Raw genomic sequence first — 22,697 nt, 5'->3', positions numbered from 1 at the left:
TGAGGATGGGTTCCCTTTTGAGTCTGGTTCCTCTCGAGGTTTCTTCCTCATGTCGTCTGAGGGAGTTTTTCCTTGCCACCGTCGCCACAGGCTTGCTCATTGGGGATAGATTAGGGATAAAATTAGCTCATGTTTTAAGTCGTTCAAATTCTGTAAAGCTGCTTTGCGACAATGTTTATTGTTAAAAGCGCTGTACAAATAAACTTGATTTGATTTGATTTGACTAAGGGATAATTGTGAACATCCCCATGCACACACACAACACTTTCACCACTTGTGCTCTCCCCAATGCCTCACCTTGCACCAGGCGTTGGTGAATTGAGGTCTGATTACAACCGGAATCCACCAACACGTGATACGGTATGTATCCTCTTGAGCAGTTACAGGTATGCGATACGTTCTGGCCCAATTTTTTTGTATTGTTTACAGTACTTACATTTCAAGTAACTAGTAACTACAGGAACATTTCCTTTCATTTGTAACTTAATTTCACTTATTTTTAACTCCTGTTTATTACACTTTTTAACAGAATCAAAATGATTCCTAACATTTTGTGATGCAACATTTGCATTATGTATATTTTGTAAAATCAAAACTTAAAAGGTATCTATTACACCACCCAGCACATTTTAAAAAACTTTTTTGCTGTTTCATTTAAAACTAGCTATATAACCAAATTTGAGGTTGCTGATTTCAAAAATGCTGCCTGAACATTTCCTGGACCTCAAGTTTTTAAGACAAAGGCATATTTAATATATCTGCTGTATTTCGAAATGTCAGCTTTCAACAATATCAAGAAAAGTACAGATATTCACTTATAAAATAATATTTATGAAAATATTCATACAGAATATAAAATATTGATTAAAATAAGGCAGAACTTATGTATAATAGCATAGTAAATAGTTAAATGGGATATTACCTACAAAAGTATATGCAATATGAAACACAAATCTGATACATGTACTATACATATATTTCATTCAATATTACGGCACTATGACTTCACATCAATGACATTAAACAATTAAGGAGTGAATTTCCTCTTCTTGGACATCCGTAAGTGGGTTGCACTGGGACAGTCTCTCTGCAGGTCTTGAGCTTCAGTAGATGATTATAATCAGGGTTAGGGTTAACCCTCATCCTACCCTTATATGCACAAGGCTTGGCTAAATATTATTCGGTTCCTCATTACGCCAGTACCTGAAAAGTAGAAAATTTTAAACAGATCAGTGTTCAGTTACATTCAATTCCACAAATTTATCTAAATCAACCAAGTAGCCCATGTTTACTGAGATTCTGAACAACCATAGCAGTAATATAGTTATTGTTGTGATGAGAATATAAAGGTGAATAATATTATCTTAGCATTTAGTTCAACATAGGATAAGATTATCAATCAGCAGAATACCGCTTTGTCATGTTATGACTGATTATATACAGTTTCATATTTATCCTCTGGAAAATGGGAAGATATTTGGGAATAAATACAAGTCTCTTACTCAGTGGTCAGTGGTGTACCATCCACCCATTTCCACTCTCCCTCTGTGTCTCCATCACTCAGACCAATCCAAGCCTGACTTTTACCAAGCTGTTTCAAGATAAACTCCTGTGATGGAGAGAATAATATCAAAGTATTTCTCTCTATGTATGAACTGCTATAATTATAAATGGCACAGTATGAATCTAGATACTCATTTGTTCTCTCTCTCTCTCTCACACACCTGTTCCTCTCCACTCTTTATGATCGCCAGGTCTGCCCCTTGCTTTCTGCAGTCCTGTCTGCTCTCAGTCCAGTTCTTCTTTTCAGTAGAGATGTAAAAACTGGAGCCGAAACAAATCCATCCTGCATGCAGCCCATTTTTTAAGAAAAAAAAGGGGGAGAATAATTCCCAAAATTATTTAAGCCTCAACATTGATAGGACATTGTATATTGTACTGCTTTCAATCCAGGTTTTCACCTCAGTAGAGATGTAGTAAATACTGGAGTTGGAATATCTTGCTTTGAAAAGTGAAACTGATCACAGAAAGAGACGGGCTGTGTCAGAGTTGAGTGAAGTTTTAATACTGATGTATCGCCCCCTTGCTTTACCGACACTAAATAGACGTAGCTACCTGAGCTCTTTGTAATTATCAATAAACTGTCGTGAATTTTTTTTTGGGGGGGGCATCTGCCCCCACCCCCCATCTAAAGGGGAAAAAAAGTTTTAGTGTTGCAGATACCGGTGTGGTAGCAGGGACGTGGCCAAGCAGCAGTCTGTGAATGGAGGGCGGGGTCAGGGAAGGTAAGTGGCTAAGTCATTCCACCTGCTGTCAATTAATGCGTGTGTGTGTTACAGGGATGGAGCATAAAAGGAGAGAGAGAGAGAGCAGAGAAAAGGCGCTCTCTCCCCGACCACAATGCGTGAGTGAGTGAAAGGAAGCTGGAAAGTGAGCTGAAAAGCTAAAATAAAGTGTTTTTGTGCAACCATCAACTCTCACCTGCTGTGCTTTTGTGCTCCACCCACATCAGGAAATGTTACAGTGGTGCCGAAACCCGGAAGCACAGAAGGGAACCACCCCATGGAGTCCTTGCCATTCGAAGAGCTCATCCTTGCTCTCACCACCGCCCAGCAGAACCAGCATCAAGTGCTGATCACCTTCTGAAAGGAGCAGGAGCAACGCTTCAAAGCCTTGATGCTGGCCCAGCAGGAAGATCACCAGGCGTTCCGACACCTGCTCACGTCAGCAGGGGTGTCGACCACCGCTGCCACCACCCTCACGAAGATGGGACCGCAGGACAATCCAGAAGCGTTCCTCGCTCTCTTCGAGCAAGCAGCCGAGGCATGGGGTGGCCACTGGAGCAGCGCATGGCGCGCCTTCTCCTGCTCCTGACTGGCGTGGCGCAACACAGCAGCCCCCGGCTGACAAGCAGCTGGTCTACGCTGACCTAAGGAAAGCTATCCTGCAGTGGCTCGGCCACTCCCCAGAGCAACTCCGCCAGCGCTTCCGGACACTTGCATTGGAGGAGGTCGGCCGGCTGTTTGCATTTGGCCAGCAAGTCAGGGACACCTGCCAGCGGTGGCTGAGGGCAGAACGAGCCCTCGAGCTGGAATGAGCCCTCGAGCTGGCGGAGGACCATCTGGAGGCGGCTCCAACAGCAGGCAGATGAGGTGTCTCCCCTCGCTTTTCTCTCTCTCTCTCTCTCTCTCCCTTTTCCCCCTCTCCACCCTGTTGCCCTGCCATGGAGGTGGCGGCTGGCTCCTCCCCAGCTGGCCCGTCGCATCTGTGTCCTGCCCTCTCCCTCTCCTGTGTCTGTGTTGTCTCCCCCTCAGGTGAGTGACACCTTTCACACCAGTGCAGCGGGAAAGCCTGGGCCGGTGGGCTGGCATGGCGGGGAATCAGAGCATCTCCAGGGTCAGAGCTCCGCAAGGGAGGTGGGAGCTATAATCCAGATCCCCGATGCACCAGAAACCGCCCCCGATTGGGCCGGAACGTATCACATACCGGTGAGTATTCAATGGGATACATATCATGCTTTGGTGGATTCTGGTTGTAATCAGACCTCAATTCACCCACGCCTGGTGCAAGGTGAGGCATTGGGGAGAGCACAAGCAGTGAAAGTGTTGTGTGTGCACGGGGATGTTCACCATTACCCTCTAGTGTCTGTCCATATTCTATTCCGGGGCCAAATGCTTAGAATAAAGGTGGCAGTTAGTCCTCGTCTCACCTACTTGTTGATTTTGGGTACTGATTGGCCGGGATTTAAAAAATTAATGGAATATTTAACACATAGTGGGTCCTGCACTAGTAGGTCACGGGAAGATCCCGGTGTGGCATTGACTGGAGAAGCTGTCACAGAGTTGTCTACGTCAACACCGCGTCAGAGTGAGGAGCAGCCCGCTCCTCCTCCCTCTCTCGGGGATTCCCTTGGGGATTTCCCGTTAGAGCAGTCATGAGACGAGACTCTGCAGCATGCGTTTGACCAAGTGAGAGTAATCGATGGTCAAACTCTTCAGCCAAGCATGGCACCAACCTTCCCCTATTTTGCCATTATTAAAGATAGATTGTACCGAGTGACGCAGGACACTCAAACTAAGGAATGAATAACCCAGCTGTTAATCCCAAAGAACCGTAGGGAACTCGTATTCCATGCAGCTCACTTTAATCCCATGGCTGGACACTTGGGGCAAGATAAAACACTAGCCCAAATAATGGCCCGGTTCTACTGACCAGGGATTTGTGGGGATGTCCGTTGGTGGTGTGCGGCATGCCGTGAATGCCAATTAATAAATCCCGCGGCCACTCCAAAAGTGCCTTTGTGCCCCCTTCCTCTAATTGAGACCCTGTTTGAGCGAATTGGGATGGATTGTGTCGGGCCATTAGATCAGTCAGCATGGGGATATTGCTTTATTTTAGTTCTAGTGGACTATGCAACATGATATCCGGAAGCAGTGTCTCTCCGCAATATCTCAGCATGCAGTATTGCAGAAGCGCTCTTCTGCTTTATCTCCCGGGTCAGGATTCCGAAAGAAATCCTGACAGACCAAGGCACTTCGTTTCTGTCATGCACACTGTGTGAGCTGTATGGGTTACTGGGGATTAAGTCTATCCGCACCAGTGTCCATCACCCACAAATAGATGGCTTAGTAGAGCAATTTAACCCAACACTCAAAAACATAATCCGGAAATTCGTACGTGAAGATGCGCATAATTGGGATAAGTGGCTTGAGCCCCTGTTATTCGCAGTACGAGAGGTCTTGCAAGCCTCCATGGGGTTTTCTTCCTTTGAATTATTATATGGGCATAAGCCGCGTAGCATCCTGGATGTACTACGGGAAAATTGGGAGGAGGGACCTTCACCTAGTAAAAATGAAATCCAGTACGTTCTTGACCTGCGTGCAAAACTCCACACCCTCACGCACCTAACCCAAGAGAATTTGCAGCTGGTACAAGAATATCAAAGCTGGCTGTATGACAGGGGCACACCTAAGAGAGTTCACGCCGGGAGACAAAGTGCTCGTATTACTGCCCACGTCGAGTTCTAAATTAGTCACCAAGTGGCAAGGGCCCTTCGAGGTCACACGGTGAGTCAGGGACGTGGACTATGAGGTGAAGTGAATGGATGGGGCAGGGCACTGCAAATCTACCACCTCAACCTTTTAAAATGCTGGAATGAGGGGGTCCCCGTGGCGTTGGTAGTCCCAGAGAAGGCGGAGCTGGGTCTGGAGGTAAAAAAGATAACATCTCGGACCACTCTGGTCCCTTGTAGAGACCACCTCTCACTGGCCCAACTCACGGAGGTAGCCAAGTTGCAGAAGGAATTTTCCGACGTGTTCTTGCCCCTTCCTGGTCGTACCCAGCTCATAGAACACCACATCGAAATGCCCCCGGGGGTGGTAGTGCGTAGCCGCCCTTACCGATTGCCCGAACACAAGAAAAAGGTGGTTCAGGACGAACTCAAGGCCATGCTCAAAATGGGCATAATCGAGGAGTCCCACAGTGACTGGAGCAGCCCAGTGATCCTGGTTCCCAAGACCAACGGGTCGGTCCGGTTCTGTGTGGACTATAGAAAGGTTAACGTGGTGTCTAAATTTGACGTATACCCAATGCCTCACATTGATGAGTTGCTTGATCGGTTAGGTGCTGCTCGCGTTTATTTGACACTGGATCTAACAAAGGGATATTGGCAGATCCCCTTTACTCCTTTATCCCGAGAGAAAACAGCCTTTACCACACCACTTGGATTACACCAATTTGTCACGCTCCCTTTTGGGTTGATTGGGGCACCCGCTACGTTCCAGTGGCTTATGGACAGGGCTTATCCTCCACCCTCACGCTGCTTACGCGGCTGCCTATCTAGACGACATCATAATTTACAGCCATGATTGGCCATGGCACTTAGAACACCTGAGGGCCATTCTAAAGTTGCTGAGGCAAGCGGGCCTCACAGCTAACCCAAAAAAGTGTGTGATTGGGCGGGTGGAAGTACAGTATCTGGGGTTCCACTTGGGCCATGAGCAGGTGCGTCCCCAAATTAACAAGACCACAGCGATTGTGGCCTGCCCGAGGCCCAAGACCAAAAAGGAGGTGAGACGGTTCTTGGGGCTGGTTGGCTATTATCATTGGTTTCTACCGAATTATTCGGACGTCACCAGCCCACTAACCGATCTCACTAAAAAGGGGGCTCCAGATCCGGTCCAGTGGACAGAGCAGTGCCAACAGGCCTTCTCCGAGGTAAAAGCTGCACTGTGTGTGGGGCCACTTTTACACTCCCCTGACTTCTCTCTCCCCTTTATTTTGCAGACTGATGCATCAGACAGAGGGCTGGGGGCCGTTTTGTCCCAGGAGGTGGAGGGCGAGGAGCACCCCATGCTGTCCATCAGCCGGAAACTGTCGATGCACGAAAGCAGGTACAGCACAATCGAGGAGGAGTGTCTCGCCATCAAGTGGGCGGTCCTCGCCCTCCGATAATACCTGCTGGGGCGCCCTTTCACTCTCTGTTCGGACCACGTGCCCCTCCAGTGGCTCCACTGCATGGATCACCTATTGGTATCTCTCCCTCCAGCCATTTAAGTTTGAGGTGATCCACAGGCCGGGGGCACAGATGGTGGTGGCGGACTTCCTGTCCCATCGGGGGGGGGAAGTCAGCTTCAGGCCAGACGGCTCCCTGGCCTGAGTCAGGTGGTGGGGGTATGTGGCAGCGGGGGCATGGCCAAGCAGCAGTCTGTGAATGGAGGGCGGGGTTGGGGAAGGTAAGTGGCTAAGTCATTTCACCTGCTGTCAATTAATGTGTGTGTGTGTGTGTGTGTTACAGGGATGGAGCATAAAAGGAGAGAGAGAGCAGAGAAAAGGAGCTCTCTCCCCGACCACAACGCATGTGTGAGTGAGTGAAAGGAAGCTGGAAAGTGAGCTGAAAAGCTAAAATAAAGTGTTTTGTGCAACCATCAACTCTCACCTGCTGTGCTTCTGTGCTCTACCCACATCAGGAACTGTTATATAAGGTTTTTAAAAAATTAACAAAATAAATTATGTGGGATTGAGCTAAAGAGTTTATGGTATAAATTTATATTTAATAGTAGGTCCTAGCTTAGTTCCACCCCCCGCTCGTGACATGAATGCAGTGAAAAGCAAGCTAGGCAAATCCTGAGAGCCCACTTACACATTCATAAAAGACTACTCACATGGTAACGGCATGATCATCACTTTCACGCTTTCAGTTTTGACTGGTTTCTTTTTTGCGGTATTGTCTTCCATTTTCTAAGTTCTCGTCCAGCACATTTTAGTCTGAATGCCAAATGATATTACCATGTCTAGTTTTGAGTCATTTTAAAAGGCATTTTGTTACAAAGTTACTTGGAATCTCAGACTCAAAATTTTAACTCTATAAGGTAAGAATAATTGTGTTGTTAATTATTAAATTTCTTATATACTTATTATAAACATAGTATAAAAATAGTCATTGTTGACAAAATATTTGATGAGTATCATTATAGTACCTATATATGAGTACCTGTAAGTTGTAACTAACTGGAACATCTGTGCCCCCCCCCCCTTTTTTTTTTCTAGACATGGAACTTATCTGTGTGTGCTACTGTTTTCTTGGCTATAAGTTTAAGCATGTTTTTTCTTGAATCTTCTGACATTTTCTTATAAATTATATTCAATTTGTAGTGTAATTAGCAACTAATATCAGTGTAATTTGACCTTTGAAGATAACAAAAATGTGCCTGGAAATAGCCGAGAAGCCATCTCCAGGCATCTAAAGCCCTTCAGCTTCTGGGGCCCTAAGGCAGGCCCCAGACCCCTGGCCGCATTGTTCCGGGCCTTTGGCCCATCATTTGGACAGGCTGAAATTTGGGCTGACAGACAACATTTCAGACTTCTCTGTCCTGTGACAGTTTGCTTAAAATTCCTTATTTCCCACACTGTAATAACACATTGTATTCCTGGAATGCACTGTAGACTACATGTAAAGGGTGTGCGCCATCCTTTTATGTTTATGGTATCCTTAACACGCATGTTCACAAGCCAAAATGATAAGATGGTGCAGCAGACTTACTGTGTACACACGTGTCAGCTGTCCGGCTGCTGCTTGTATTCATTAATAGGGTATCCCTGTACTTAATATACCCTTTGTATGTACATGGTCCACATGCAGTTTTGGGGTGAGTCTCACTGTGATTTTTATGACAGTGGCTGGATAGGTCTGTGAGAGATGTTGATTTTTGCAACGGCTTTGAAGAAAATCTGCTTGAAATCCCCTGACTCTTGGGAACTGAGCCTCTGGCGGCCTTCCGGACCCCTGCCCTTACTGGGTTGACGCCCCCCTCCCTTCCCATTTTCCTGGATCTGCCCCAATAAAGGTTCATTTTAAACTATATGATTTCTTTCTCTTTTATGTATTGGGTCTTAACAAATGATGTAGCAATGTTTATCTAATTTATAATGTTCATCTCACATTTAAATGAATTATTTCCAACTTAGTTCACACCTTTATGTAACCTATTTCAACACATTGTCATACTAGTATTATCTCTAAATGAAACCCTTTAAGCAGCGCTCGAAACTAACGGTGTCCCGACGTCCCGGGGACCATAAAAATTGTCATTGGGACACAAAATTATCATATCTGGGACAATCCCGGGACAATGGAAAAAAATAGATCTAGAAAAAAAAGTTTTACATTAATATTATTTACAAAGCCGTAACACATACGTAGACATTCACCTAATTTGTCAATTTTAATTTTAAAATGTTAACAGCGAAAAGTAGCTACACTTTCGATGCACCTGCATCCGTAGGCTACAGAGCAGCGCATTCTGTTCTAGAATCTTCGGCCGGAGTCCGCATTATATGGACTTGGAATGGAATTGCTACCGCACACGCTGCGCCGACTCTTGCCAGAACAAAAATGCTGAAGTGGTTGAAGCGGACCGACCGCGGGGAAGAAACTGAAAGCCCAGACATAACGTCTCCGGGACCTTCAGGATCCAAAGTGTCCTCGCCTGGTCTGCAGGCAACGCTAGCAACTGAATGAACTTAATGAACACTGTTAGACACGTTATAAAATACAACAGGAATGATGTGGCTGGATAACAGAAAAAATGGATAAAATGAATAACGGAAAAAATGGATAACGGAAAGTTCATAAAATGGATAACGGAAAGTTCATAAAAATGGATAACGGTAAAGGTGAAAATTATAAGTTGGCCTTATAAGTGCCAACAGATATTCAAGGTATAAGTAGATGAATGAACATAAAAGGGGTCTTATTTTCAGCTAAAGTGTACTGCAGATGTAGGGAGTTGAAACATTTTCTGAATGAGCTAGTTGGCCCCTTTAAATAAACGGGTATCTATTCATACAGTGAGATCGCCAAAGTTTAATAAACTGAAAATGCAATAACTGTAATTTTGAAGTAGATGATGTATAGGACATGTCGCTTGTGTCTTGTGACTTATTGTAAAAATGATATAAAGGGTTCAAAATCGCATAGTTACAAATATAATAGTAACTTCATATGATAATATTAACCACTGGTTATTTCAGAGAGGAAAAAAATGGGGACACTATTGCTTCCATTCGGGACAATACAACACAGAATTCGGGACCACTGGGGGACACAAAGAAAAAAAGTTAATTTCGAGCCCTGCCTTTAAGCTTAAAACATTAAAAAAAGAGTAGTTTATTAAAGTATCAAGTTACAGACTTCAATTAGAAATCACACACAAATATACAAAATCATTAACTATTTACTATTATGTACACATTCATATGCATCACATACAGGCAATTTCAATGGCTTTCATTATAACTTTCAGTTTCTCCTTTGTTTTCCAAACTCACATGCTCAAAATAAATGTCACATTAATTCAACTCTCAAAATTTGTATACTCAGGGCCCAAATAAACACTAAGCTGGCAATACCATACGAATATTAACGAAACCGTCAATGACGGCGTAGCTCACTCAGGCCCTGTCTAGTCCAGAAGGAATGATCTAAAGTGGGCCACCTTGCACAATAAATGTTGCAAGCTATATACAAGCTATATATAGAAGCTATATACACCCTCGGAATACCTACTTATTTGCCAGAAAGAATCCAAAATGGCAAGGAATTAACAGAGAAGAAGTGATTTTTGTTGAACTGCTCATTAAGACTTAATTAGTCCATAACTTCATTAATAATTGCAATTAAGCAAATCTGGGTAGAAGTTATATGCACCTAGGTACCCCTACCTTCATGCCAGAAAGAATCAAAATTGGTAAAGGTTTGAGGGAGAAGAAGCTATTTATGTGGAAACTGCTCGTTAGGGGATAATTACTCCAAATCTTCATTATTTAATTACAATTATGCAAATTTGGGTAGAAGCCATATGCACCCCAGGCAGACCCACCTTCCTGCCAAAAAGAATAAAAATTGGTGAAGAATTGAGAGAGAAGAAGCAATTTTCGTGAAATGTGGTCGACGCTGGACGGATAATGGACGACGGATGACAGATGACGGACGGACAACATACGATGGCATAAGCTCATTGCCTGTTGGCCAGATGAGCTAACAAATCAAAAACTTCAAAGTTCACCATTGCAGGCCTGAAAGTTGCTCGGGCACATTGTAACTTACGACCCAGATGGCTGCTTCACCACAAGGGCAAAAATTAAATGTGGTACCTGAACCAAATGAAGTAGCTGGTGTCTTACTCATGCAGGGAATGTGAAGGAAAGTGAAGAAGAGGAGATTCCCGTGGTAGCTCTCATCTACGACATCAACCCGGTCCAAAGCACACGGTCTTGTGCCATCCGTGTCCTCCTTGTCTTAGCCATAGGCTGTGCTAGTTCAGTTGGCAGTCTGCAAACTTGTTAGCTCAGTCCAAGCACAGACACCTCTAGCCACCAGCAGTTAACTCACTTGAAATTTTAACTATGTTCTGAGGCAGTTAAACTAATGTCTGAAGTTATATTCCAACACTCATGAACTTTCCCACCACTATAGCCACTCTCTGTGATCTAGCCGACTACTTACTGTATACTAATTAAAAATGGTGGTTTAAGCGAATACACTAGCCGTGTGTTCCCTGTTCTTCAACTTACGTTCTTCTGGCTCTTCTCTTCATCTCTTTCATCTCTTCCATTCACTTCCCGATAACCCTTGACCTCTAACTTCTCATTGGTTTAGACAATGCAGATAAATTATGCATTCCAATCCCTTTTATCATTGTATACAAAAACTATATTCTTAAAGCATTTCCATCTTTATGAAATTAATATTTTAACAAACAAAATATATTTAACAGGTAAATGACACAATGCATGAACTTAACCATGAAATTCCATACACTGCAACATATGCATGAACTATGCAATATCAGTCTGAATAGTTTTTAACCTTTTTAATCCTATTTATTAACTTATTCTATTTCTACTATTTAGGAATCTATAAACTTCTATTATCTAATTTTCATAGGGCTACAGTAAAATTGTGCATATCGGTACTCAGACCTTAGATGTACAGTAACTACAGACTCAAGCACTATTCAGAAGTTACATGAGAGTTGCGTCTGTGGGGTTCAGTAAAGCAGTTTCAGTTAAGCAAGATTCTTGGTTGAAGAGAGGAGCAGTATTAAGTCAAGCGTCATGTTTTGCAGATCATAGATTCATGCAAAAACACTATGAAATGGCATTTAAGGCTAATTATAAATGCACAAATATGATACAATTAATTCACATTAGTATCATCACTACAAAGTGCATGCCTTAACCTGAGACATTTAATTACCCATGTAGTCATTGATTATTAGGACTTCTCTAACAGTCATCCATCCATCCATTATCTGTAGCTACTTATCCTGTTCTACAGGGTCGCAGGCAAGCTGGAGCCTATCCCAGCTGACTATGGGCGAGAGGCGGAGTACACCCTGGACAAATCGCCAGGTTATCGCAGGACTGACACAGAGACAATCATTCGCACACCTACGGTCAATTTAGAGCCACCAATTATCCTAACCTGCATGTCTTTAGACTGTGGGGGAAACCGGAGCACTTGGAGGAAACCCACGCAGACAAGCATGTGGAGAACATGCAAACTCCACACAGAAAGGCCCTCGCCAGCTGCTGGGCTCGAATCCAGGACCTTCTTGCTGTGAGGCGACAGTGCTAACCACTACACCACCGTGCCGCCCTCTCTAACAGTCAGTTTTTCACAATAGATGACTTTGTCCTTTCTGGTTTCTTAGTATCTTTATAAAAAAAAAAAGACTACTGACTCCAGAATATTACAGAGTAGTTGCTATGATGCAAGTGATAACAGGAATGATCTTGTTTCATGGATGTTCCACAACATTAAATGTAAATATGCATGGTTAAAACTATGACATTCATTCATCATTTTGTGATGGTTTTGCAGTAAAGTATTACTTACCCAGTTTAGAATGCCTCTGGATCTCTATCTCCCTCTCTTTAGTCAGGTTGGTGTAACTGGTCTGTAACTGGTTGTTTTCTGTAGTCAGGTTGTTGAATTTGATCCACAGCACTGTGATGGCAGTCAGCAGGAGAACACACAACAGCACCACACACGCTACAGTCAGTCTGTAACACCTGCCCCATGCAGTGTCTCCTCCTAACAGGAAATGGCCACAGAGACATGTGTGTTTTCATATTAGGCAAGGCAAAGCAAGTTTATTTATATAGCACATACCACCTGAAGCTAAATATCAGCAAGATGAAGGAGCTAGTGGTAGATTATCAGAGGAACAGAAGCCCCAGCACCCCCCTCCCCTCCCTTCCCTGTTTTCATTTAGGGAGAGGAAGTGGAGAGGGTGGACTCCTACAAGTACCTTGTGGTGCAGATCAACAATAAACTGGACTGGACACACAACACTGATGCCTTCTACAGGAAAGGCTAGAGCAAGCTGTTCTTTCGAAGGAAGCTGAGATTGTTCAGTGTGTGCAACAAACCCCTGAAGGCATTCTACTAGTCTGTGGTAGCCAGCAAACTCTTCTTTGCCATGGTGTGCTGGGGCAGTGGCATCAGGACTGGAGATGCCAACAAACTCAATAAGCTGGTGAGGAAAGCCAGCTCTGTGGTGGGTTTGGAGTTGGACAGTCTGGAGTCAGTGGGTGAGAGGAGGATGAGGGGTAAAGGTTGGAGCCATCCTGGACAACCCCACTGTGGCAGCTGTGCAGCTCAGTCAGTCGATGGCTCATTCTACCCAAGAGCAAGACAGAGCGGTTCAGATGCTCATTTGTGCCTACTGCCATCAGACTGTATAACAGCAGCAGAGAACATAGACTGCCATCATGCTGACCAGTGCCCCCCACCACCACCAAACATGTACGCATGCGCGCGTATGCATGTGTGCACACACTTCTCCTGCACTGTACTCATGTGGAACATTGCACAGTACACACCTGTATATGGCAGCACGGTGGTGTAGTGGTTAGCACTGTCGCCTCACAACAAGAACCCCTTTCTGGGTTCGAGCCCAGCTGCCAACGGGGGCCTTTCTGTGCGGAGTTTGCATGTTCTCCATGTGTCTGCATGGGTTTCCTCTGGGTGCTCTGGTTTCCCCTACAGTCCAAAGACATGCAGGTTAGGCTAATTGATGGCTCTAAATTGACTGTGAGTGTGAATGGTTGTTTGTCTCTATGTGTCAGCTCTGCGATGATCTGGCAACTTGTCCAGGGTGTACCCCACCTCTTGCCCATAGGCAGCTGGGATAGGTTCCAGCTTGCCTGTGACCCTGCACCAGATAAGCAGTTATGAATAATGGATGGATGGACATTGTATACATTCTGTACATTTTGCCCTTTTTCTTTATTGTCACAGTACTTTTTTTTAAAACTTAGTCTACATGTATCTATATTTCACTCTGTACTTGAGCTGTTGTGACACCTGAATTTCCCCCATGGGGATCAATAAAGGAATATCTAATCTTATTCTTTATACTTGCAGTTTAAATAATTACAAAATTACAATTACAATAATTACAAAATTACATCACTACTGCAGGCTCAAAGCGATTACAACTGGAGCTGATATGCTTACACTTGAGTTGTCAGTCATGTTCATTCTCAATTTACTGATTGGTAGCTGGTCGCAAGATTCCAATTAAATATTAACAGTCTGTGTCTGTAAGAATGCATACATTCCTGAAAGTTCAGGGTAACTGCGATGAGAAGAATGGACAAGAGTGAGGAAAAACAGGAGTTACTGATTCTAGAGACAAAACACCACCTATACACTGGTAGGTGGATGGCCAATGATAAATTGTGTGCATGAGTGTATGGGTGGTGCCTTACAACACCCATTCACGGTGCAATCCCAGCTTGTGTTACCAGGATAGGCTCCACATCCTGGAATGCTGTTAGTGTCACCATTAGTCCATGTGACTAAATCCAATAAAGCCTCCAATTCTCATATCAATGTGACCAGTTCATTTACTTTATTAATTTTTTTCCCATTGTTATTTTTGTGAAAACCAGTTCCTTTGACTTACTTAGGAATTCTTAGCACCTTGATTTGTTTTGCATTTAATTTAGAGTATTTACTACTTCCATAGCCTTGCGACGGATTGGTGACCTGTCCAGGGTCACGGTGTATCCCACCTCTCGCCCAAACTCAGCTGTGACTGGCTCCAGCACACCCCCAACTCTGACAAATAAGCTATATAGATAATGGCTGGATAGATGGATAATTCCACTCTTAAACTAGAAAAGCACTCGGAGAGCACAGACCTCCACCAAGAATCCTTTAAAAAATTCTGGGATCCAGACGGTGATCCAGATTACCGCCAAAATTTAATGGATTGTTACTTGTGCCAAGTCACACCTCTGGAAAAAATTTCAGAGCAATCTGTTCATAACTTTTTCCGTAATGTTGCTAACAGACAAACCAACAAACAAACAAACCAACGCTACCGAAAACATAACCTCCTTGGTGGAGGTAACAAAGAATTACAGCTTTTCTGTTAATCTTGGTACTGAGAGTACACATAGTCTGAAGCCAGCAGGACATTATGGCATGTAAAACCTTTAGATTGTTTTCACATTGATTTTGGTACGATTGGTGAAGTGTGAACACTGTTTTTCAAGCCCGACAGCAGTCCACAGGCCTGAGCTTGGGTTCTTTTTAGGGCTGGGAATATTAATGCGTTAATCGCGATTAGATTAATGTAAATTGTGATCGCGAATATTTTTTTTTAATCGCGATCAGAGTTTACCAGCATTTTCCGCACTTCTACCATCCACATGCAGCTCCTCTGGTTGTATTAATTAAACTCATTTTCGGTTAAACGCGCTATTTCGAGTTTGCTAGTCCTTCTACGCATCCGTAGGCAGCTCGAGCGGAAGCGTGTGGTTTCCATTGAGTCGTTGGCATTGGCATGGAAGGACACGCTGTTGTCTTCAGTTTAGTCCTCTTTTGTGATGGATAAGCAACGGTTTTCTGGACCTCTGAATGGTTTGTTCATAGTCAAATCTGAAGTAGAGACAAGTGGGTCTACATGGCACTTTTTCTGATTTTTTTCTTGTGTTCATTTATTTACAATTTCTCCAAAGTAGCCAGTCATTCATTCTTAATACTTGTTTTCCTTTCTCTACACTCTTTTTGAAATAAAAAAGGCCAAAAGATAAATTCTGCTTTTGTCTCTGTCTTCATTTTATTCCAATTTAAGACACAATGGTCAGAAATACTTTGCGTTGTGGGTTTAACTTTAGATTCGAACGGTCTTACTGCAAAATATCAATTTTACACATGCAAAGTAAATCAAGATTAATCGCGATTAACTATGAAATTTCTGAGATTAGTTGCGATCAAGAAAATTAATCTTTTGACAGCCCTAGTTCTTTTGAAAACTGTGATCTGGGATTCAGTTCAAGTTAATTGCATCATGGTGCACATCAGGTGTGGTAGCTTTAATTTCTACTTATGTGATGTTATTGATAACTTCTTCAAACATCATTTTGTTCCGCATTTCTCCGTGAGGTCGATATGGATAGGTTGACCCAATAGGGTTAAGGGCCTTGGTCAGTAGCTCAACAGTGGTAGCTTGGTGATTGGTATTGATAATTATTGATATATACTGTATAAACCAGACATCCATAGGACTGAGGCACTGTAATTACTCACATTTGTGGCATGAGTGCTTGAAATTTTGCAGAGCTGAGTGCATAAATGCAAGATATGGAATTAAGTGACAGTTTGGAAGCAACATGCAAAAGTAAACCTGCTACCTGGTCCTGGATGTAGACTTAAGTATTCAGACTAAGTGTGAAGTGCTCTTATAAATCATGAATGCTTATCTGCCTTTAACTGTGTGTGTGTGTGTGTGTGTGTGTGTGTGTGTGTGTGTGTGTGTCTCTATAAGTACCTGAGGTCATAGTTCCATTATGGCATCTGGTCACGTTTGTCTTTAGAATGTCTTCATTCAGACAGATATCTTTGTAGGAGTCCTCTGACTCAACTGACCTGTTGTCTGCTGAAATTCCTGAGTTTGCATAAACATCTTGACTCATCTCTGTTTTCCCTGATCAGCCTTCAGTCTGTGTAATGCACAGGTCTGTTCTGTCTCCACTGCAGCTCTCAGAGTGGCAGTGTGTATGTGGTGTTGTTAAATATATACATCTGTGCTCTGTTCTCAGGACAGGAAGTTAAGTGGAGAACCACATAAACCAGGCAGTGCTTTCAGAAGCCCATCCGTGTACATACTTTTGTGACTGTGTGTTTACAGCAGTGTGCATGTGGTCACTGTTTGAGAAGATTTCATTTTTCTTTTATACATACATATACATAATCTCATACACGACCTCCATATATTCACCATAGCATATTCCCGTTGGTTTCAGCCTTGTGTTCAATGTTTTTATGGGGTCACTGATATGATTTGAGGGGGAAGCCATAGCGTAATGGTTAGAGCAACAGCTTTGGGACCAAAAGGTTGCTGGTTCGATTCCCTGGACCAGCAGGACTGGCTTAAGTGCCCTTGAGCAAGGCACCTAACCCCCAACCGCTCCGGCAAGAGTGGTGGCGTACCTTGTGTCTGATTAGCCTAGCCAAAGAAAAACTGATGATGCAGATTATCAGTTCGGGCATTGAACCCGACCGACTGACCGACTGATATGAAAGTGAGCGGAAACAGAGTGGATGGTGAGTGTGAGAGCACAGATGCTCTTTCTGGCCACAAATTCATGCACAAAGAACACATGCACAGCAGTCTGAACCTAAAGATACAGAGGTTCTACAGAGAGCAGGTCCAGAGATGAGCTTCTGACAGTCCCATATAGTTTGTGTGGGGCTCACCTCAACTTCCTCTACTGAGAACAGAGCAATATATTTAACATAGACCTGGAAACTGCAGTTGAGATGGGTGATGAGAGCACTCAACACAGACTGAATCCTGTTCAAGGTTCAAAGTGCTAAAAGCTGTCTTCCACTCATCACCCTCACAGATATGCACCAGTTTATAAGCACTGTGTAGGTTAAGCTTGGTAAACACTAACTGATCTGAGTTATACAAGAGCTGTGGGAATTAAAGGCAGGGGATACAGGTATTTTCCTGTGATCTGGTTGAGTCCTCTATTGTCACTGCAAGGCTTAAGGCCCCCTCCATTCTTCTCCACAAAAATGAAACCAGCAGAAGTAGGAGATGTGGAGGGATGGATGTAACCCTGTTACAGAGCCTCCTGCACATGATCCTCTATAGCCTTTTGCTCTGAGATAGAAAGTGGGTAGATGCAGCAGTGAGGAGGAAGGGTGCCAAGAAGTCAAGTCAAGTTAAGCTTATTTGTATAACTGGGCTTTTGCCAAGACCAGAAAAATAAACCTAACAAACAGGGAAGAAAACAGCAACAAACACAAGAACATTGTCATTCCCTACATTTCTGAACTATCTGAGAAACTCAGGAGGATCTTCTACAAACACAACATCTCTGTACACTTCAGACCCAGTAACACTCTGAGGCAGATATTGGACCACCCTAAGGACAGAATACCCAGACACAAACAGGGCAGCGTAGTGTATGCAATTCAAAGCAGTGAGGAATGCACAGACCTGTACATTGGGGAAACAAAACAACCGCTTCACAGGTGCATGGCTCAACACAGGAGAGCCAGTTCCTCAGGCGAGGACTCTGCAGTCTATCTTCATTTCAATACCAAAGGACACTCATTTCAGGACTGCAATGTACGCATTCTAGCCAGAGAAGACCGGTGGTTTGAAAGAGGAGTAAAAGAAGCCATCTTCATCAGCCTGGAACGACCATCACTGGACAGAGGAGGTGGTCTGAGACACCACTTATCAGCCACATACAATGCAGTCCTTGGCACACTTCCCAGAAAACTGAATCCACATCAAGACTCAGCTGACTTCAGTGACTCACATGATGACCAAGAGAGCCAACGACCCACAGATCACTCTAACGACCCTCTAACACGGTTCAGACCCGGGCTCCAGGGACCCTAATACCTACAGGATGACAGAGTGTCAATGACCCATGTGACCTCAACAACTCTCCTTAGGTTTGTTTTTTGGTCCACGAGAAGAAAATTCCTGGAACTCCCCACTAGTCAGACAGAACTGAAGAAGCTTTGTAACGAACTCGATACGAGTTGTCAACAAATCTTATAAATTAGTGCATGAAACGCGCTTACAACATATTTCCAATGTGAATATTTTATTGTGTGATGGTGCAGAATGAGAGAGAGTGGGAGAATAGCCTTCAGGGCAGAGTCTTTAGTCCAACCACTGCGTAAGCAGTATAACAAAACCCGTGCACCACCCGTGCGCTTTCCAAAAACAAAACAATCCCGCCTGCAAAAAAAATAGGAAAAAAAAGGAGTGATCTCACCTCTTCAGATGTGGGTTTAAGTCCGTCTGTACCTTCCTCAAAAAGGGCGAAGAAGAACAAAAGTAATCCATAAGCGTGTAGCAGTCAATTTATTTCGGATCATTGAAGAATACTGAAGGATGTCAGAACGAACGCGCGCCGGCTTCCATCTACCTCCATTCATTCGTCCTTCCGCTCCCCATTTAAAAAACGAGCACGTGATTTAAAGGGTCTAAGGCCATAGGACAGGGAGCGAGGAGGTGTGTGTGTGTGTGTGTCAGTGACAGGGTGAGTGACAGAGAAGAACCCTATTGAGGTATTTCACCTGACGTCACAGGGTCACGTGATGCCCCGGTGTCCGCCGTTTTGGACGGCAAGCTAGCTAATGTCAACAACAGTAGCTGGTATGTTACTGTAGCAATGTTTACGTTCAGTCATTTGGATGACTGTTAAAACCTTTCAGTCTCAAGTTTTTCCTTTACTGGACTTACTAGTTTACTCAGCCAGCCAGCCCCGGAGCTCAAGCAAGCTAGCTAGCTAGCGCCAGCCAGCCAGCCCCGGAGCTCAAGCAAGCTAGCTAGCTAGCGCCAGCCAGCCAGCCCCGGAGCTCAAGCTAGCGCCAGCCAGCCAGCCCCGGAGCTCAAGCTAGCGCCAGCCAGCCAGCCCCGGAGCTCAAGCTAGCGCCAGCCAGCCAGCCCCGGAGCTCAAGCTAGCGCCAGCCAGCCAGCCCCGGAGCTCAAGCTAGCGCCAGCCAGCCAGCCCCGGAGCTCAAGCTAGCGCCAGCCAGCCAGCCCCGGAGCTCAAGCTAGCACCAGCCAGCCCCGGAGCTCAAGCTAGCGCCAGCCAGCCAGCCCCGGAGCGCGCTCAGTAAACTAGTAAATACAGTAAAGGAAAAACTTATAACGGGCCATGTCTCAACAGACTAAGAAGTTATTTCAATGACATTTAATAACATTTTGTTTATCCTGAGGACCGAAAGTAAATGAAAATGTGAACAAACCTTAGCTGTCAGTGAACAGTCCTGGTGGAAGCAGGTAAACGTCGTTCTCTAAGCCTGCTAACCTCAATTTTTGCAAATACCTCTCCCTCTGCTCGCCCTGTAAATGCCCTACGTCGCTGGATAGTGAAGGTGTTTTCTGCATCTCGCTCCTTTTTCTTTTATGTTTTTCGTTTGTCGCCTTCCTCGCATTTAAACTGATTCGAGCCGTGCCGTCCAAAATGGCAGCGTCACATGACTTGGTCACGTGAGTGAAATACCTCAATAGACTTCCTAGGCTCATGCTCGCCCTGAATTTCTCTTAAAGTGAGGCTTTCTATGTCTTAATTTACATAGACGTTTTAATACGAAATATAAATGTCTTAGACATAGATACTATTTTACGCTACTCATCTCATTATCTCTAGCCGCTTTATCCTTCTACAGGGTCGCAGGCAAGCTGGAGCCTATCCCAGCTGACTATGGGCGAAAGGCGGGGTACACTCTGGACAAGTCGCCAGGTCATCACAGGGCTGACACATAGACACAGACAACCATTCACACTCACTTTAGAGTCACCAGTTAACCTAACCTGCATGTCTTTGGACTGTGGGGGAAACCGGAGCACCCGGAGGAAACCCACGCGGACACGGGGAGAACATGCAAACTCCGCACAGAAAGGCCTTCGCCGGCCCCGGGGCTCGAACCCAGGACCTTCTTGCTGTGAGGCGACAGCGCTAACCACTACACCACCGTGCCGCCTATTTTACGCTACTGATAAATAAAACTTTATGTGGCTGATGCTACAGCTTTTCGGATGAAAGGTGAAACATCTTCAAGAATTTCAAGCAAGTCCAGTTGGTTTCTTTAGCACCTATGGTTTACAGTGACCTAGATGACTGAGAACCTTCACAGACATGTCTCTATACGTGGTTTTCCCAAACTCATTCGTCAGAAGGAGTCTTAATAGCAACATTACAAAGAGCTTCTTTGCAATGCATGTCCCCGAAATAGGCATTAGTAGTTGCTATATCCAGTCGAGGAGGTCACGTGGCATTCGTTTTTTTATCAAAAAACAATGAAATATAAAGTGTTGAAAATATTGTATTGTTATGAAGCATTACATATATAATGTGGTAATTAATAATTGAAAGTATTTTACATTTTTGGGCAATATATCTCATCTCATCATCTCTAGCCGCTTTATCCTGTTCTACAGGGTCGCAGGCAAGCTGGAGCCTATCCCAGCTGACTACGGGCGAAAGGCGGGGTACACCCTGGACAAGTCGCTAGGTCATCACAGGGCTGACACATAGACACAGACAACCATTCACACTCACACCTACGGTCAATTTAGAGTCACCAGTTAACCTAACCTGCATGTCTTTGGACTGTGGGGGAAACCGGAGCACCCGGAGGAAACCCACGCGGACACGGGGAGAACATGCAAACTCCACACAGAAAGGCCCTCGCCGGCCACGGGGCTCGAACCCGGACCTTCTTGCTGCGAGGCGACAGCGCTAACCACTACACCACCATGCCGCCATATACAGTGGTGCTTGAAAGTTTGTGAACCCTTTAGAATTTTCTATATTTCTGCATAAATATGACCTAAAACATCATCAGATTTTCCACACAAGTCCTAAAAGTAGATAAAGAGAACCCAGTTAAACAAATGAGACAAAAATATTATACTTGGTCATTTATTTATCGAGGAAAATGATCCAATATTACATATCTGTGAGTGGCAAAAGTATGTGAACCTCTAGGATTAGCAGTTAATTTGAAGGTGAAATTAGAGTCAGGTGTTTTCAATCAATGGCATGACAATCAGGTGTGAGTGGGCACCCTGTTTTATTTAAAGAACAGAGATCTATCAAAGTCTGATCTTCACAACACACGTTTGTGGAAGTGTATCATGGCATGAACAAAGGAGATTTCTGAGGACCTCAGAAAAAACATTGATTATGCTCATCAGGCTGGAAAAGGTTACAAAACCATCTCTAAAGAGTTTGGACTCCACCAATCCACAGTCAGACAGATTGTGTACAAATGAAGGAAATTCAGGACCATTGTTACACTCCCCAGGAGTGGTCAACCAACAAAGATCACTCCAAGAGCAAGGCGTGTAATAGTCAGCAAGGTCACAAAGGACCCCAGGGTAAATAGTAAGCAACTGAAGGCCTCTCTCAAATTGGTTAAGGTTAATGTTCATGAGTCTACCATCAGGAGAACACTGAACAAAAATGGTGTGCATGGCAGGGTTGCAAGGAGAAAGCCACTGCTCTCCAAAAAGAACATTGCTGCTCGTCTGCAGTTTGCTAAAGATCACGTGAACAAGCCAGAAGGCTACTGGAAAAATATTTTGTGGACGGATGAGATCAAAATAGAACTTTTTGGTTTAAATGAGAAGCGTTATGTTTGGAGAAAGGAAACCACTGCATTCCAGCATAAGAACCTTATCCCATCTGTGAAACATGGTGGTGGTAGTATCATGGTTTGGGTCTGTTTTGCTGCATCTGGGCCAGGACGGTTTGCCATCATTGATGGAACAATGAATTCTGAATTATACCAGCAAATTCTAAAGGAAAATGTTAGGACATCTGTCTGTGAACTGAATCTCAAGAGAAGGTGGGTCATGCAGCAAGACAACGACCCTAAGCACACAAGTTGTTCTACCAGAGAATGGTTAAAGAAGAATAAAGTTAATGTTTTGGAATGGCCAAGTCAAAGTCCTGACCTTAATCCAATTGAAATGTTGTGGAAGGACCTGAAGCGAGCAGTTCATGTGAGGAAACCCACCAACATCCCAGAGTTGAAGCTGTTCTGTATGGAGGAATGGGCTAAAATTCCTCCAAGCCAGTGTGCAGGATTGATCAACAGTTACCGGAAATGTTTAGTTGCAGTTATTGCTGCA

At 44.2% G+C, this 22,697-nt stretch overlaps 1 protein-coding gene across 3 annotated transcripts in view; it reads right to left on the bottom strand.

The window, feature by feature from the left end:
• Positions 1 to 810: 810 nt before the first annotated feature.
• LOC132883261 (CD209 antigen-like protein A) overlaps positions 811 to 22,697 on the bottom strand; it is a 31,958-nt gene continuing 10,071 nt past the window's right edge. For 2 of the 3 annotated variants that reach the window (XM_060916651.1, XM_060916653.1), the window contains 4 exons: positions 12,401 to 12,598; positions 1,725 to 1,846; positions 1,503 to 1,609; positions 811 to 1,203 (listed from right to left, as the gene is read on the bottom strand). In XM_060916651.1, the coding sequence (XP_060772634.1) occupies positions 1,170 to 1,203; positions 1,503 to 1,609; positions 1,725 to 1,846; positions 12,401 to 12,598 (461 nt within the window). In that variant the 3' untranslated portion in view covers positions 811 to 1,169. Of the gene's footprint in view, positions 1,204 to 1,502; positions 1,610 to 1,724; positions 1,847 to 12,400; positions 12,599 to 16,349; positions 16,652 to 22,697 lie in introns of those variants that run through there. The other variant, XM_060916652.1, reaches the window with a different exon arrangement.

Source organism: Neoarius graeffei, chromosome 3, assembly GCF_027579695.1.
Source record: "Neoarius graeffei isolate fNeoGra1 chromosome 3, fNeoGra1.pri, whole genome shotgun sequence".
NCBI classification, from domain to species: Eukaryota; Metazoa; Chordata; class Actinopteri; order Siluriformes; family Ariidae; genus Neoarius; species Neoarius graeffei.
The sequence above is the reverse complement of the archived record's forward strand: the minus strand, read 5'-3'. Positions and strand labels throughout refer to the sequence as shown.